Source organism: Narcine bancroftii, chromosome 2, assembly GCF_036971445.1.
Source record: "Narcine bancroftii isolate sNarBan1 chromosome 2, sNarBan1.hap1, whole genome shotgun sequence".
Lineage (NCBI taxonomy): Eukaryota > Metazoa > Chordata > Chondrichthyes > Torpediniformes > Narcinidae > Narcine > Narcine bancroftii.
In genome coordinates, this window is record NC_091470.1 from 164580956 (window position 1) to 164599315 (window position 18360).

At 43.2% G+C, this 18360-nt stretch overlaps 1 protein-coding gene across 4 annotated transcripts in view; it reads left to right on the top strand.

Moving 5' to 3' along the window:
• Positions 1-18360, top strand: part of epha8 (eph receptor A8) — a 271719-nt gene that overhangs the window by 235902 nt on the left and 17457 nt on the right. For 2 of the 4 annotated variants that reach the window (XM_069919030.1, XM_069919028.1), the window contains one exon: positions 8582-8772. In XM_069919030.1, the coding sequence (XP_069775131.1) occupies positions 8582-8772 (191 nt within the window). Of the gene's footprint in view, positions 1-8581; positions 8773-15359; positions 15373-18181; positions 18194-18360 lie in introns of all 4 variants that reach the window. The other 2 variants (XM_069919029.1, XM_069919027.1) reach the window with 2 other exon arrangements.

Consider the following 18360-nt stretch of genomic DNA (forward strand, 5'->3'; position numbering starts at 1 on the left):
TTAGGTTGGACTGTCTGCAAATGATTCTTCCAGGACTTTGGTTTGCTTTCTTCAGCTTTCTGCTGTTAACGAGCAGCATAAGTCCTGGGGAGATCAGTCACTGTCCATTGGATCCTGGTGCTCAATTGCGAGCCGCGAGCACCCTGCCATCAGTGAGGCTTTGATTTTTAAAAAATCTTTGCTTTGTCCTCTCTGAGGGAGATGCTCAAAATCTTTACATTTTCAGCTCAGGCTTTGCCTGTGTCAAAGATCTCTCTTCAGACCTGCGCACTTTCATGTTCTGTCCCTGCTTAATTTGCAAGCAGTTCATTATTCGGATACTGGAACCTAGATGAAGTTACCCTTCTTTGATATTTACACTGCTATCAAAAACAGACTGGAATGATGGGAAGGATTGAATTTTTTGTCAATCATCGTACTGTAGCAGGTCCAAAATAAAATATCCTAACTGCAGTGATTGCAACGTGTGCCCTAGGACAAGCATAGTGGACAGCTTTTTGAGGAAGCAGGCCGTATTGTCACGATTAGACCCAGCCAAATGTCGATGGCATCAAATTATGTTCGGTTCCAGGCAGCGCAAGGGGGTGCAGCCGTCGGTGTTGCCATTTCACTCCCACTCAACCCTGACTGGGTGCTGTGTCGAATTTGCACATTTTCCTCTTGATTGCATGGCTTCACCCCAGGGGTTCTGGGGGACACGCTGACAGGTTCATTGGTGACTACAAATGAGACTTCAATGCCAATAAGGTGGCTGCTGGAGGATATGTGCAGAGATTCTTGGAAATAAAGAGTGGGGATTTGTGGAGTTGGCTAGGAGTGCAGAATGTCCTTCTGACAATGTACAACATTAGAGCACCGTTCAGGCCTTTCAGCCCACAATGTTGTACAGACCTACAGTATATAAACCTACATCAAAATAAACTGCTTTTTCCCCACCTCACACCCACAACCCATCTATTTTTCTTACAGCCATTTGCCTGAATAAGTCATTTGAACATCCCTATTGTACTAGCCTCCACCACCGCAAAGCATTCCAGGTACCCATCACTCTTGGTGTAAAAGAAATCTCCTCGAAACTTTCCTCCACTCCCCTCGTACAGGTGATTTGCTATGGTCACCCTTGGAAAAATGTGCTTTTTTTTGATACCCAAGAAAAATTCAGATAGGTGTATGGATGGGAGTGGCATGAAAGACCGTAGTCTGGGTACACCTCATCTATGCTCCTCACCTCTATTAAGTCACCCCTCAACCTTCGTCAGTCCAAACAGGTTGAAAGCTCTGTCAACCTTGCTTCGTAAAACATGCAAAGCCCTGGTAAATCTCCCCTGCACCCGTCCTGTTTTGAGGTGACCAGAACTGAATGCAATTCTCCAAGTGAAGTATTCTTTATCATTTAGAAGTAAGTGCATCCGGACAGCGTAGAACATGACAGCACAGTTTTCCGCCGAGATTTCTACTGTTGATGAATATTTTTTTCACAGTTGTTCCTTTGGGATACCCTCAGGAACATTCAGGACAACAGTGCTGGACCCTGTTGGTTAAGTTTCTCAACACTTGGCCCCAGATGAGATAAAGCAGCCCTTGTAAAACCAACACAACCGAGGATTAGGAAGACCCATAAAACACAGAAGCAGGCCCTTCAGCTCATCTAGTCTGTGCTGAACTATTATTAAGCCTCGTCTCACTGCCCTGCACCTGGTCCATAGGCCTCCATACCCCTCCTCACCATGTACCTATCTGAAATTTTCTTAAATCAAGCCTGCATTCACCACCTCAGCAGGCAGCTCCTTCCACTCTATCACCACTCTACGTAAAGAAAGTTGTCCTAAGGCCAGAATCAAACCTCACAGCCAGAAAAATGGTTGGATTGTTAGTGGCAAAATAGCAGGGTTAGTGGGGCGGTTTAAACAGTGGCATTTCTGCGATCGTGACCCAGGTTCGAATCCAACGCAGCCTGCAAGGGATTTGTACTTCCTCCTCAGGTTTGCGTGGATTTCCTCCAGGTGCTTTGGTTTCATCACACCCTTCGAAAGCGAATTGGGTTAGTAGGTTAATGGGTCACATGGGTGTGTTTGGCCGGCCGGGCTCATAGGCAGGAAGAGCCTGTTAATGACTTATCTCCACATTAAATTAAAATTAACAATGAAAGCATCTTGGCCTAGAATATCACAGTGGCCATCTTCAACCCCCTCATCCTCCTTCATCACGTCAGGAAGTTTGCTGATGACTGAATCCTTCCATTCGAATTACACTTTTTAGGTAATGAAGCAGTCAATTTTTGCCTTCCTTGAATAGGACAATGAGGAGCGAGTAATGTTCACTGAGATGGGTGCCATAACTATTTCCACCAAGACCAATTCTGACCACCACCACTCGACATTCAAAGTAAATTCTACCCCTATTGTTTCACCAAAGAGAAGCAGGAGGGTCTCTGTGAGTCAGGCAATATTCATGGTGAGAAATGGTCCATTGGATTCAACCATTTCTCTCCATGGGTACTGCCCCTGACCCATTGAATCCCTTCAAATGGAGGAAGTCAGGGGAACACAACTCAGTCCTCATCAAGGGCCCAGTAGTTGAGAGAGTCAAGAACTTCAAATTCCTGGTGTCAACATCTCTGAGGATCTGACCTGGAGCCTCCACATTGATGCAATCACAAAGAAGGCCCGTCAGAGGCTATACTTTGTGAGGTGTCTGAGGAGATTCGGTATGTCACTGAAGACTCTCATAAACTTCTACAGGTGTACCGTGGAGAGCATCCTGGGTGGTTGCATCACTGCCTGATGTGGAGGCACCAACTCTCAGGAGAAGAATAAACTCCAGAGAGTTTGTAATTCGGCCTGCAACATCACAGACACCAGACTTCACTCCATCAAGGACATCTGCATAAGGCAGTGTCTCAAAAAAGCAACATCCATCCTCAAAGACCCCCACCAATCCAGCTATGCCCTCTTCACTAAAAATGAAATGAGCGTGCTACGACACAAGGTCAGCTTCTTCCCTGCTGCCATCAGATTCCTCCATGATCAGTGAACCAAAGACACTGCCTTACTTTTGGTGCACTATTTTTATTTTTTATAGTAATGTCATAAGATGGTTCTAATATGAATGTTTGCTCTATGACGCTGCCGTAAAGCACTGAATTTTGTGACAATAAATCCTGATTCTGAACTTCTCTGTCCACTGAAAATTCCAGTATTGACAGTTCTTGTGTTCCTGTAGGAGGTCACCATTGTCTATAAACTCAAATGGACCAAGCCATGTGATTACAATGGTTAAATATTCTGTAGTGACGGATGCCCCCGATGTCCCAAAACCACTACAACGTCAACAAGCTACAATTCAGGATTGGGATGAAAAGCTCTGCTGGAGTAATGCTCCAGTGACATTCCAGTCTCCACTGATCGGAAGCCAACCTCCCAGCTTGAATAACTTATTTCTTCAATTGGTGGAATGACGTCTTATAATCCTTCTCGGCCGTGTCCAATCTGATAGCATCAATATCAACTTCTCCCAAGTTAACTCCCTCCCTGGTCTCGCCCTTTCCCTCATCCCTCTGTCTCATTTCCGCCAGCTCGCTACCCCATTTCTTTCCTTCTATCCACACAGGTTCATGAATGGGAGAAGCATGGAGGGCTATGGACTGGGTGCAGGTCAGTGGGATGAGGCAAAACAATTTGGTATGGCAGACTAGAAGGGCCAAAGGGGCCTGTTTCTGTGCTCTGTAGTTAGCAGAGCAGCAAGCATAATGCTCCTACAGCACCATTGACCCCGATTCGAATCTCACTCTTGTCAGTAAGGAGTTTGTTCATTCGCCCCCTTTGTCTGCGTGGGTTTTCCCTGGGTTACCCTTTGGCCCTTCCAGTCTGTCCCAAACCATTTTTTTTTGCCTAGTCCCTCTGACCTGCACCCAGTCCATAGCCCTCCATGCTTCTCCCATTCATGTATCTATCCAAATTCTTTTTAAATATTAAAATTGAACCCGCATTTACCACTTCAGCTGGCAGCTCGTTCCACACTCCCGCCACTCTCTGTGTAAAGAAGTTCTCCCTCATGCTCCTCCTCAACATTTTTCCTTTCACCCCTATGCCATGTCCTCTGGTTTCTACCCTCTGTGCAAAAAGTCTGCCTACATTTACGGTTGGAGAAGTGGCTAGTGGAACGCCTTTACAGTGCCAGTGATCAGGACCGGGGTTCGAATCCTGCGCTTTCTGTAAGGAGTTTGTATGTTCTCCCTGTGACTGGCGTGGGTTTTACCCAGGGGCTCCGGTTTCCTCCCACTCTCTAAAATGTACCGGGGCTGTAAGTTAACTTGAGTGTAATTGGGCGACATGGGATTAAATAGCCAGAAGTGAATGCAAATATTTTTTTTTAATTTAAAACTTTAATTCTGAAAGGAAATCTCCTCGTGTATTTGTCTTAACCCTTGATACAGATCAAATGTTCAATCCTGCGATGCAATATCCACATTTCAGATAAAAAAAACATACAAATCTAAGAAATTAAATCTAGAAAAGGTCATTAGGGGTGGTACGGTTGGTGTAGCAATCGGCGCAATTCATTTACAGCGCCAGCGATCAGGACGGGGGTTCGAATCCGGCGCTGTCTTTAAGGAGCTTGTTTATTTTCTCCCGTGTCTGCGTATGTTTTCTCCGGGGACTCCTCTTTCCTCCCACCATTCAAACATACAGGGGTTGTAGGTCAATTGGGTGTAATTGGGCGGCATGTGCTCCAGGGCTGAAAGTGCCCGTTACCGTGCTGTATGTCTAAATTTAATTTATCACTGCTACAATTACAGTTGCCCACGAACTATCATCTAAAACCTGTTGTTGTGTAGCTGGCCTAACTCTTAAACACCGCCAACTTTCTGGTCAGTCAGTCGGATTACTATCTCTGTTGTGAGAACATATGGTTAAAACATCAGTGGCCTTTGAGATGGAGCCTTGCATGATGGGAGGGTAGATCACGGAGTACGTTGAAACTCTGAGACGATTTCTCAAGGAATGTTACTGAGTCAGTCCAAAGCTGTATTAAAAAAAACCTTTCTGGAAAATTAGAGCTTCTGTCAGCTTTTTTTAGACTTTTCCGGATTTGTTGAACAATCTGTCACTTCCTCACATAAAATGTCTGCAAAATTGATTTTCTTCTGGTGTTACACTGTGACTGAAAATGGAATATGATAAATACAAATGTGGTTCACTGAACTTCGAAATTGGACCACAGTACCTCTTTTTTTTTAATGAAATGGTCAAAGTTTAAACTGCACAAAATGATTTTGACCTCACTTGAGACTGCAAATTCAATGGTGTCCATGGAAACAGAGTAAATTAATTTGGATTTTTATTCTGATCTTAAATAGTTATGGAGTGCACAATCAAGTTGATGACATCCATGTCAGCCAGCAGTCCCTCTCTCTAGTAAAGGGATCAATAAAATAATAAAAGAAATAAATAATATGCAATTAACGTAACTAATGAAAAAAAAAATTATTTTTTATTCACCCATTATGAATTTTAAAAAAGGAAGCTAATAACTTCTATCAATTAAATTTCCTCAATATTTTTGCACACAATTATTAATATTTAAACCTACTATATTAATAAAGCCCTATTATCTTAATTATCAAAGCTTTATTTAAGACAGCACCATTAGCGTGGCAGTTAGCACAATGCTATTACCGCGTCATCAACCTGGATTTGAACCTGCCCTGACGGTAAGATGTTTTTACATTCTCCCTGTTTCTGCATGGATTTTCCTCCATCTGCTTCAGTTTCCTCTCGGGTTCCCAAATAGGTACAGGGATTGGTAGGTTAATTGGGCACATGGGTGCAGGGGGTCCCTCCAGCCACAGAGGAAGACAGACACCCCAGCATGTCATGCGCTCTTTCAGCCGCGGATTATCCTCATTTTCAAACATTTGGCCAGAGGTCACTCACGTTGGATTTTGGCCTCGAGAAACGTTTTCAGTGGCAAATGTGGCGAATTTTGGGAGCAGATTTCTGGTCGCGTTTTCCTTTGTTGACGGATTTGAAAAATTGCTGCACCGTGGACCGCAGCTCTTGAATGCAAGTGAGCTGCGTCTGCCAGCCCTGCAGATTGTTATGTGGCGGGACAGTTCCCATCAGTCTTGCCTGGCTCAGAGGCTGTCGCGTAGCGTACTTACTTTTGTCGGGAATGGACCTAACTGCCACTGATGATGTAAGCGACGCGACGCCCGAGGGTAATAGCGCGCGCGTGCGTATATTACACATCAGTATACGGGTGTTGAATCTCAGATGCAGGACAGGAAGAGTGAGAGTGTCAGGATCACCCAAGGACAGTGAGCCAATGAGAAGGTCAGAGGAGTTTAGCTGGGTGGTGTTTGGGGAGTTGAGGAATGTGTTGTGTCTAGTGAATATTAAAAGCAAGTCAACTTCATGGTGCTGAAAGATACAAGTGAGTGTATTCTTTATTTGTTTGTAAGTGATGGTAAATCAGAACCATTACCTGCAGTTTTGGTCTTATAATCCGTTGAAGGATATTCTTGCTGGTGAGAAGGTGCAGTGAAGATTCACCAGGTGAATTTGTGGGATGGCACATCTGATGGATGAAGAAAACCTGGATAGATCGGGGTTATACTCTCTGGAAGGCATTTAAAAATCAGACCAGACCGGACAGGTTAGATGCAGGAAAAATGTTTGCGAAATGTCTCTGGATAATAGAGCAACTGTTTAGGACAGGGATGAGGATATATTCAAAGGGGAGTTGGATGTGGTCCTATTGGCCGAGGGAATCCAGGGGTCTGGCGAGAAAGCAGGAAGAGGACAACTGAAGTCAAATGATTGGCCAAGATTGTACTGAATGGTGCAGCAATCTCAGAGGGTTGAATGGCCTCTCCTGCTGCTATTTCCTATGTTTCCATCTGCTCACACAAACCGTCTTGCACTTTGAAAAGTAATGCTTAGTAAAATGTTTTGCGGAAATCTGAGTTCAGGAAGACATTCTATAAATGGAAGTTCATTGATAAGGAAATAAATGTTGTCAAATGCCTCATTTAATAGTCAGCATTAATCCTTTTTTAAATATTGGCAAGTATGGTCTCAATGACATGAGCAGCGTCTGCAGTCTGACAAAGCTGCCCAGGTTCTTAATCAACTGTGCCACATTTATGCCGTCCCTTGCTAATTTACATATGAAAGGGCATCCTTCTCAATCCAGCTCTTGTGACCGAGGATTCTCGAAAGCTGCTGCAGTATTTATGAAGGCCTGTTAATGAGAGGATATGTGGTTGATTACCAGCAGGGGTCATTGAAGGAGAGGTCTGTGTGACCTCTCTCCATCAAGCCCAACACCTTGAGATTGAACGTCGCTGCCAGGTTCTCTTGAACGTCTGGCTCTCTTCAAAATGTTTCTAATTCCCCGCGTGTGAAGTACATGTGAAAGGGGCACTTTCAAATTGGTCACCCCTTTCTATATCTTTGGCAGGTCAAATCAACTGTATTAAAATGAATATATTACCTAATTTTTTTAAAATATCTTTTTCAGGCTTTACCTGTTTTTATTCCTGTCTTTTTTGATTATACATCTTGCCTAAATAAAGTCAAAAAAAGAATGGCGGTTTAGCATTACCAAACTTTAGGTTTTATTATTGGGCAGTCGATATACAAAACCTTGTGCTCTGATTATATTATAATAGCCATGAAGACTGTCCAATATGAATATTTAATTCTGTTACTAAATGTTCTCATTTCTTTTCTGGATCCTCACTTCCTATATCTCCCAAATAAATTAACTAATAATCCTGTGGGTGAATGTACTTTGGAGGATACATCTGTAAAGACTCAAACCTAAATCCAACCCACCTTGGAATTGTCCAGAATTACAGCAAGATGCTGGGGTCGAGCGCGCTGCACAAATGTGCTGACCACGCAACATCCACGGGCAACCAATATTTCAGGCCTCTCAGGGATATGCCGGAAAGCGAGTTACTGGGATTAGGATTTTATTCCCTGGAGTTTAGAAGGGTGAGGGGAGATTTGATAGAGGTATACAAAATTATGAGGAGTATAAATAAATCCACGCCAGCTTTTTCCACTGAGGTTGGAAGAGACAAAAACTAAAAGACATGGGTTCAGGGTGAAAGGTGGAAAGTTTAAAGGGAATATTAAGGGAAACCTCTTCACACAGCGAGTGGTGAGATGTGGAACGAGCTGTCTGCTGAAGTGGTGAACTCGCACTCAATTTTGACATTTTAGAAGAAATTGATATGTACATGAATGGGCGGGATATGGAAAGGGTGTTGTCTGGATGCAGATCAATGGGATGAGGCAGGATAACAGTTCAGCACAGACTAGATGGGCTGAAGGGCTTTTTCTGTGCTGCACTGTCCTCTGGTTCAAGTAGCAACTCTGTTTCTGGACTTCATTCTAAAAAGCAATATCACTTAGAAGATTTATTTCTACCCTGAGAATATCTGTGAGTGCTTCAAGTCTCCTCCATGGCTTGTGAGATGATGTGGCCTGCTGTATGAATTTGATCTTGTGTATCGGATGCTTCCCTGTGTTGCTGACTAACTGTCTTCCCACTCTTCCTCGTGCTGCAGGTAATTAAGTCAGTGGAGGAAGGTTATCGCCTCCCTGCCCCAATGGGCTGCCCTGCTGCCCTGCATCAGCTAATGTTGGACTGTTGGCAGAAAGATCGCAGCGAGAGACCCAAATTCATCCAGATCGTCAGCGTGCTGGACAAGCTCATTAGAAACCCCATCAATCTCAAGACCATTGACACAATGAGCAGGTGAGAGACTGCCAACAGCAATGTACGACTGTTGGTGCTCAGGAACCACTCGGCCCACTGTATTCATGCCAACCAGTGGGGACCTATCTGCGCTAACCAACCTTCCAGTGCATGGCCCATAATCTGGACAATTCAAGTTCTCTCCAAACCCTTTATGAATGCTGTCTGCAAATCTGCTTCTGCCAGTCTCTCAGGAAGAGAGTTCCAGCTACTCCCAATTCCCTCAGTGGTAAAGTTTCTACTCCCATCCCCTCCATAATGTATAATCCCTTACCCGAACTCCTTACTCTTTGGAAGTGCATCAAGATGTTGCCTGGTTTGCACGGAATGCATTAAGGAAAGCAGTTGGGCACACTTTGGTCATTTTCTCTGGAGTGTTGGAGGATGAGGTGAGACTTGGAAGAAGTTTATAACATCACGAAAGTCATTGATCAGTATCTTTTCTCCAGTGTAAAACTGTTACACACTAAACCAGACATTCTTAGCATTGTATACAGCTATGGCTTCCCTTGGACCCTGTGCAAGGTTTATGGGTCATATTCCCTGTGAAGCAGTCAAGTTTTGGTTTCTCTCCTACCAAATGCATTAAAAAATTTAAAAGATTATGTTGCGTGAGGTGAAGAGAAAACAAGGCAATTATAAATGTGCTGTGGCCTCCAGGAGGGAGGTGATAGAGCCCCCATTGAGAACGGCTGCACTATAACAAGGACAGTTAACATCCTCTAAATATGGAATATCTAGGAATAGGCTTTTTTGCAATTTTCAAATAAAAAGATTTTTCAGAGATAAACTAGGATCAGAGAGATTATTGCCTTGTAGTGAAGTGGAAACTCTTATTAGATGAGGGTCTGTATGGAAATTTACTACTGCAATGTATCTTTTGTTTCAAAGAGCAACTTCTAAACCCAGGCTTTATAACTGTAAACAAAAATGGGAACAGGATTTGAGTATTATAACACACGGATGGATTTGTGTCAAGATTGCGTGATTAATACAATGGATGTATGATCTAGATACCGTACAGTATATATGCATCAATTATATGTCATGCCATTTAAGTTGCATAAAATAAAATCGGATTTGCCAGTTAAGTGTTTTGGGTATAGAAGAAGGTACTCTTCTGTACTCTACATGGATTTGTCTGAAAGTGAGACCTTTTTGGGTGAAAGTATGGGAACTATTAGAACAAATCACTGGTATTTCATACCCACAATACCCTGACCTAATTTTATCAGGGAACGTGGAAGAGACGAACCCTAAATTGAACCTTTCATTAAATCAAAAGAAATTTGTGGAGCTAGTATTGACGGTGGCAAGAAAGTGTATTACAGTTACTTGGAAATCAGATTCGTGTTCAAGTGTAGATAAGCTTCCATTAAAAAGAAAATTGGTTATAATTTGTGGAATAAGTACAATATATATTTACAATTATGAAGCCCATATATGCAAAAGATATTGTTGTTTAATTTTATCTCTTCCGATCGCTGGATCTTACGACGCCGTAAAATGAGTCAAGATATTTCTTTGTTTGATAAAGTCCTTGGTGCCCCATGGCCTATCCTAGTAAACTCCAGTAGTTCTCTTTGGTTGCTTTTGTTTTCTTTAGCATGTTACTATATAATATGAAGTTATGTAAGCACTGTTTGTTGAATTTGCTTTGGGGGGCTGGGGCTAGGGAGGGGTTGTTAACAGGAGGGGGTATAATTTGTTGGCAGTCAGGATTAATTTGTACAATATGATGGATGTATACATTACATGTATGAAAAAGTATTTTTAAAAAAGAGAATAGCTGCACCAGAGGACATGCTGAAGGTGAGAGGGAGGAGGTTTGAGGGAGAGATGCGGAAAAATATTTTGGGGGCTGCCAGTGGCAGTAGAGCAAGCCAACGTGAAACTAGCGTTTCAGAGGCTCCTGGATCGAAACATGAGCATTAAGATGATGAAGGGACATCCATCAGTGCAAACATTAGTGCTTTAATTTGATTTAGACATCATGTTCAAAACGTGAGCCCAAGGGCCTGTTCCTGTCCTCTTCTGTTCTATGTTCTAAATTTATAATATAGGGCTTTAGCATAGTAGGAGAGTCTTTGGCCCAATGTCCATGCTTACCAAGTTTTTGACCTGTGTTAGTTCCCTTTGCCTGCGCTCAGCCCAAATCTCTCTAAGCCTTTCCTGTCCCTCATCCTGCTCAATTTGTCACTGCTTCTACCAGTTCCTCTGGCAGATCAGTGTGTGAAAAATATGCCCCTCAGTTCCCTTTTAAACCTTTCCCCCTCTCATCTAAAATCCATGTCCAAGACTGTTCAACAACACTCTGTGCCGGCTCATGAAGGGCCCTATCTTTTAAAATTGTAGACTTGCAGCACTTCCGGCCCATGGTCCAGTACTGCACACGTACGCCAATTAACCTACAATTCCCCAAACACTTCTGGAGGGTGGGAGGAAGCACCCGAAGGAAACCTAGACTGGCGCGGGGAGAACATGCAAACTCCTTTCAGACCGCACCAATTTCTAAACCGGGGGGTGGCCGGTGCTGGACCGACATTGTGCCGACTGCCAGACTAACTGTGCCGCCAAGGGATTTGGGAAAGCAATACACAGCAGCTAGGATTCACACGAACGCTAGGATCAATATGGACTCATATTTGTTAATGCGTTCCAGAAGTCCATGAATCAATGAGAATACTGGTGCACATCAAATAACATGAAAAATGCTGACGTTGGGCTGTCTAGTTTTATCTGAGAATGGGAAATATTTCCTGCAGTCTACCCTCTCCTAATAACTTTTTTATACCTCAATCATGTCCATAGGACATAGGCTATTCCACCCAATGAGTCTGCCCCACCATTTAATCGTGACCTGATCCATTTCCCCACATCCCCACTGTCTGGCTTTCTTCTGATGGCTCATCAAGAACTTATCAATCTCTCTCCCTCTTAACCGCCTCTGCTTTAGGAAAACAGGTGTAGCCTTGCCACACTCTCTTCGTAACCAAAACGATCTGTCCCAGACATCATCTCCTACGCACCAACGTTGTTCCTCTTGCTTGGTGACGTGAACTGCACACAGTTTTGTCCAATGATTGACCAAGCGTGAGCATGACCACCCTGGTGTTACACTCAATGTCCTCAACTGCTGAAGGCCAGTACCCAATGCTCCTCCTTCACCACCGGGGCTGCCAGGTTCAATGTTCACCTTCGAGCTTGGTCCAGCACCTGTACGCACTGCTGTTCCAATGGCAAGGCCATTGCAGTGGACAGAGACCTCGAACCAGATGTTGCCTTCCTGCACAATTGTGAAATGGATAGTGGAGAACAAATAAAAATAATGCTTGGAAATACAAAATTTGAGAAGAAAATGCGAGAAGCACTCAGCAGATCAGGTAGTCTCAGAAATAAAATCAAACACCGTCAAAATTGAGATGCTTCACCAGGAGAGGTGATGGCTCATTTACAGCCTATCCAATTTCATTTCCAGCAAAATAAATCAGGAAAGATGTGAATCAATATCTCAATTCCTTATTTATGACTTTAAACATGTCCAGTGATGTTTGCATCATTCTCCCTCTCTTGAATTATTGATAGGCAATGACAATTCAAAATTAAAGTGGCTTACAAAGGGAATTATAGTTTTTTATTTCGCTTTTTCCTCGACTGGTAAAGGTTCCTCGTTGCAATATGTCCAAATAGTGGCAATTCATTGATTATTTACACTCTCAAGATAACTGTAAAATGATGGGGAAGCAGTTCCTTTGATTAAAAGCACTGCCGACTCTGGCATTCATCTGTGACGCTATAAAGTGAGCTGTGGCTTTATTCAAGGTCCAGGTGGTGTGAACATGACTTGTTCTTGTGTTGGTAGATCAATCCCTGTCTAAACGTAGCACTGTGACACATGTTCCCATCCAAGTTTTAAGGTTCCTTTTTTGTTTGTCACGTCATAATACATTAAAATGTTACATACATAAAATACTGTAACATTTGTCTGCCATAAAGCCAACCAAGTCTCTATGGCGCCCCTAACAATAGGAGAAATAGAGGAAAAAAGGAGTGCCTTCGGAGTCATTGAGTGTCCGTGGACTTACCTCCAGTGCTCCGGCAGACGCAAAGACTCCTGTTCAATCCGAGCTCGCAGATCCAAATCTCCAACGGGATCAGGAAGCCTTCAGCATCCGATGCCCCTTCGCCCTACAAACTGGTCACTGATTTCTCTTTTGCAGGTACCAGAACATACGGGTTGTAGGTTAATTTGGGTGTAATTGGGCAGCACCGGTTTAAGCAGGCCGGAATCGGCTTCGCCTTCTGCCATGCTGTAAATAAAATATTTTTAAAATAATTTAATTTAATTTCAGAGGCACTGAGAGAGCCAACATAAAGGGCGGCCTTAGAGTAAGTAAAAACATATTGAGAACCTCAGCAGGTCAAACAATGTACTTTATACAGCAAAGATAAAGATACATAACCACCGTTTCGGGCTTGGGCCCTTCATCAAGGTGTGGGGAAAAATGTCAGCAGGCACCTGAACATAATGGTGGGTGGAGGGGGGCAGGGAGCATGAACCCAAAGGTAACAGGTGAATAAGGGAGGGAGGGCACAGCAGCAAACAGGGAGAGGAAGGGAAGAGAGGCTGAAACTAAAGAAGTTGATGTTAACGCCATCTAGTTGGAGAGAGCCCAGATGGAAAATCAAGTGTGGCTCCTCCAATTTACGGGTGGTCTTGGGGAATGGTACATGAAGCCATGGACAGATATGTGAGTATGCGACCATTTCAAAGATCAGGCTCGTTTGGGAACACTACCACGGGATGAATTCATTCTGCACCTCAAACCCCTTCTGTAACTCAGTTAGATTAATTTAAATCACTTAAAATGATCCTCTCGTGATATTCCATTGTAATTAAGATAATCACACTTCTGCATATCCATAATTTCTCCTGGCTAACCTGAACTATAGTTTCCAACTAACCTTGTAACACAAACCAAGTTGATTGGATGGGATATTTTCCACTTTCCATTTCCATATATTCAGAAGCACAGGGAGAGAGATCTTGTGGAAATCCTCGCTGATTGGTCAGCACCAATTAGATTAATCGCAGAGAGAAATTTATTGCCTATTTGCAGACATGAGGACATAAGAAATAGGAGTAAGTGTGGGCTATTTAGCCCATCGAGCCTTCTCCACCATTCAATAAGATCATGGTCGATCTGGCCATGAATTTAGTTCCATCTCCCTGCCTTTTCTCCATAATTCCCCTCTGATGCAAGAATTATCTTAACTACATTTAATGAGACAGCCTCCTCTGCTTCCTTAGGTAGAGAATTATATAGATTCACTACTCTCTGGGAAAAGCAGTTCCTTCTAAGCTCCATCCATTCTTGAGTTCTAGTCTCAACTCCCTGTGGAAACAATTTTCATGCCTCTAATCTACCTATCCCTTTCATAATTTTATATGTTTCTATAACATCCCTTCTCATTCTTCTAAATTCCGAGTACAGTCTGAGATAACTTGCTCTTTCCTCATAGGTTAACCCCCTCATCTCTGGAATCAACCTTGTAAACCTCCTCTGCACTGCCTTCCAAGCCAATAGATCATTATCTCAAGTACAAGTTCAAAATTGCACCTAGTACTCTAGGAGCAGTGTCTCTAGTACCCTGTACACTTTCAGCAAAACCTCCCTGCTCTTAAATTCAATTCCTCCAGCGATGACAACATCCTGTTGGCCTTCTTTACACCTATAAACCTATGATTCATGGACAAACACCCACTGGTCTTCATGGAAATTACATCAATCTCTGGATTTTTTTTGCACTTCAACCATCTTTTGGTTAGAATGCCTAAAATAAAACTGTGCAAAATGCAAATGTTATATAAATCTCCTATCAATCTTTTGTTTGGACAAAAGGTGAGCAATCCCTCGGCAGTGTCAATCGCCCTGGCAGTATTGTATCCAAGTACCACTTATTCCATTGGCAAGCATCCAACATTCACCAGTATAATGGAGAATGCAGCATTATTGCGGCTTTTCTCCTGAATGATCCTTTCGCATTCTTGTTGTGGAATTGCTTATTTTCAATTAGACTTAAATGGAGCTGGAATTACTTTGCACCGACACGTTGACTGCATGCAGTGAATTTTGATACTCAGATGTATTTTGTGGAGGAAGATATCCTCCTTGTTTCAAATTTGTTTTAATATTTAATTTTTCAATTTCTCATTTGGCATCTCAGCATGTTTCCCCAGCTAGTCTGTCCAATTACTACCTTGCGCGAGACCGTTAATGGGGTTTACAGAGATGTGTGGAATCAGAGAACTCCATCACCAACCACCGACTCCCAATACAAGATTATTATGATTGATATACAAATGCAGTTTCCAATTCATTTGTTACTATGGTAGCCCTCTCAGGAAGGCAGAGAAGGAAAATAAAATATTGCATCCTTCTATTTGCAAGATCCCATCTATTGTCAGTGACTGATGTCATTGCTGAGGAGGTCTACCGTAGACAATGGTTTAAAATGTGTTGCTTCGTCAATATCAGAGAAATAACTCTACTGCCGTATTGCTGGGCATGTAATGTTAAATAGAGTCATCTCACAGTAGTGGAGTTCATCTCTGATCAATCTACATCATCCAGCATGGCAAATAAACTAAGAAAAAAGATTGGAAAGAAGCTGCACTTAAAACAGGCAAGGAGAGGAAGCAAGACAGTGTTTTATCGTAGATAGAGAACAAACATTACTGGCAGTTTAGTAAGATGAGCAAAATGGAGCACAAAATATCACAGGTAGTTTGGGAGACGACTCAAGGGGATGGTGACCACAGCAGCGGACCAACGAGGGGCTCTGTATCTACCTATGACCTCTTAAAAACTATAAAACACAGAAATAGTCCCCTTCAGGCCTTCTAATCTGTGCTGGACCGTTTTTTTAGTCCCACTGACCTATACCCAGTCCTTAGCCCTTCATACTTATCCCATCCATGTACCTGTCCAAATTCTTCTTAAATGTTAAAACAGGGCCCGCAATTCACCACCTCAGCTGGCAGCTCGTTCCACACCCCCACCACTCTCTGAATGAAGAAGCTCCTCCTCACGTTCCCCCTAAACTTTTCCCCCTTATACCTCACTTACCCTCGGTGGAAAAAAGCCTATCTACATTTACTCTGTCTATCCCCCTCATAATTTTAAATACCCGTACCTCTGTCTAATCTCCCCTCATTCTTCTACATCGCAGGGAATAAAGTCCTAACCTGTTTAACTCTTTCCTGAAACTCAGTTCCTGAAGTCTGGGCAACATCCTGTTGGCCTGCCTTCTCCCCCTGCCCCTTCCTCACTTCTCCCTCCCCACCCACCCCCCAGTATTTTTATTCAGACACCTGCCTGCTTTTTGCTTATTCCTTGACAAAGAGGCTCAGACTCATAACGTTGGTTATATATCTTGGCTTCCAATGGATGCTGCATAACTTGCTGAATTTTTGCAGCATTTTTGTGTATTAAATTATAGCTAAAGGGTACCCTTTTAAGTATAATGTAATAAGATTGGACATTTAGATGCTCTCTTGTTTAACTTTGAAACCTATATCGTATGCACAGTCCCCCTCAGTTTAATTTCATTGCTTGCTCTGGGAACTACTTAGGCTTTTCCATAAAGACCAGAGTTTGTGAGATCCAATTAGAGTCCGCAAGCACTTTTCCAATGCCTTTTCAATCTGCTGCTCAGGTTCATTGTGTATTTAAAATTGCCAAATGCATTAAAATGTTAAGAGTTTATTTTTCAGTTAAGGCCCAGCACAGATTTGAAGGACACCTGAAGATGTTGAAATGGCCCAATTCTTAATCTGATTTCCAGGGTGTCTATACTTACTGCTGCCATAGATCTATGCAGCACAGAAGTAGGCCCTTTGGCCCATCTTGTCCATGCTGACCAAGTTATCCACCCGAGCTTTTGCTTGCTCTTGGCCCCCTTCCCTCCCACCCCTGAATATCACCTGATCACAATCAGTGTGATACAATGGAGGTCGGGGGAAATGACCCACACCGCTTCGCAATTACAAAAGGAGCACAAATATTTGGATCGAAACCAAAGTCAAAGGCAAAGTTCAAATTTATTGGCAGAGTGGAAACATGAGATTGCATACTGACGTGAATCCCGGAGTAGAGCCGGTTGCCGCAGGTGACGTATCCAGGGCGACACCCCAAAGAATTACTACAGAATGGGGAGAGTATACGGTGTGATGGACCACATGCATGTACAGGGTTACAGGAGGAGGAGATTAAGAGAGTCACTGTCACCTGTGTGGCAGAGAACCAATGAAAAGGGCAGGGGAGTTTGGATGAGAGGTGTTTTATAGGAAAAAGAGATGTGTCTTAAGAGAAGAATAAGGAAGGTCGACATTTTTGTGCTGAAGAACGAGTGTGTATTTTCTTTAAATTGTGCGCATATCATGTATCTTACAGTCACTACAACATCACACAACCCGAGGATTCTTTTGCCTGTGGGCCAGGCAGAATTTCAACTTATCGGGAAATGTAAACTGTAAAAACAATCTTTTCTAAATCCAGCTTCTTGTAAAGTAGCATCTACTAGGTCTCAATGTTTCCTTTTATACAGAAGAAATTGCTACGATTGTCCTTGTTCATTTCGTAATTACCAGCAAACAACATTTGTATAACCCAGCAGGTAAACCAAGGTCGCAGCCATGTGGGGGGGGGTTGGGGGAAGTGGGACATTAATGGGCCCAGATGACGCCATCAAAGAGGGTGTCACCTGTGGTGATATGTAATTATACCACTAGGGGTCAGCCCGGTGACCTTGTCTATAAAGCAGTCCGGAGCTACAGTCTAGCCTTGCAGGTCCATCTTGCAGAGAGACAAGACCTCTTAGTGTATATATCAGTTTATTAAAGCTGTCTTATACTCACATTGCTGGTGTGGTTGTTGTCAGTACAGTACCATCAAAGGGGGTGTCACCAAAATGAATCACGTGGTTTTGTCTCCACCCGCTGAAACGCCGGAGGGAAGGGGAAGAGTGATGGCATGGCGGACAGAGGTGGACCATGGCAGGTGCGGCACCCATCCCCACCCACCGCCACCTCCTCCACTGAGTGAGCTTGTGCCCCTCCCCCTGCCCCGCAGTCGCCCTAATATCCCCCCAGTTAGATCTACTCTGGTAAACTATTGGCGTAGAGTGTCAAATGGCATTTGTTCCGCTGGTTACTCTGCAATTCTTCCTGCTTATCTCCTTCCATCTTTAGATTATAAAAATGAAAGAGCAGCGTTCTGCCAGTGAAAGTCACCCGTCGGCCAAGTTCCAAGAATGTTCTCTTGTGCCCCAAAGGAGCAGGTTAAATGTGTTACTGTTGAAGTTATCCTTCTATCATTTGAAATGATTCAACTTCCTGTAAATGTAGCCACAATTCCCCGTCATCTTGTCTACTTACAAGCATCACCCCGTCAATCTTATCATCTGTCCGAAATCCACAAAAGGCTTTCTGATGAATGAAATTCTAATTCCCTTCTTGTAAGTTCAAATTCAGTCACAGTTTAAGCAATAGCTTTTTGCTAAACAGGGTCTGGTATTATTTATTCC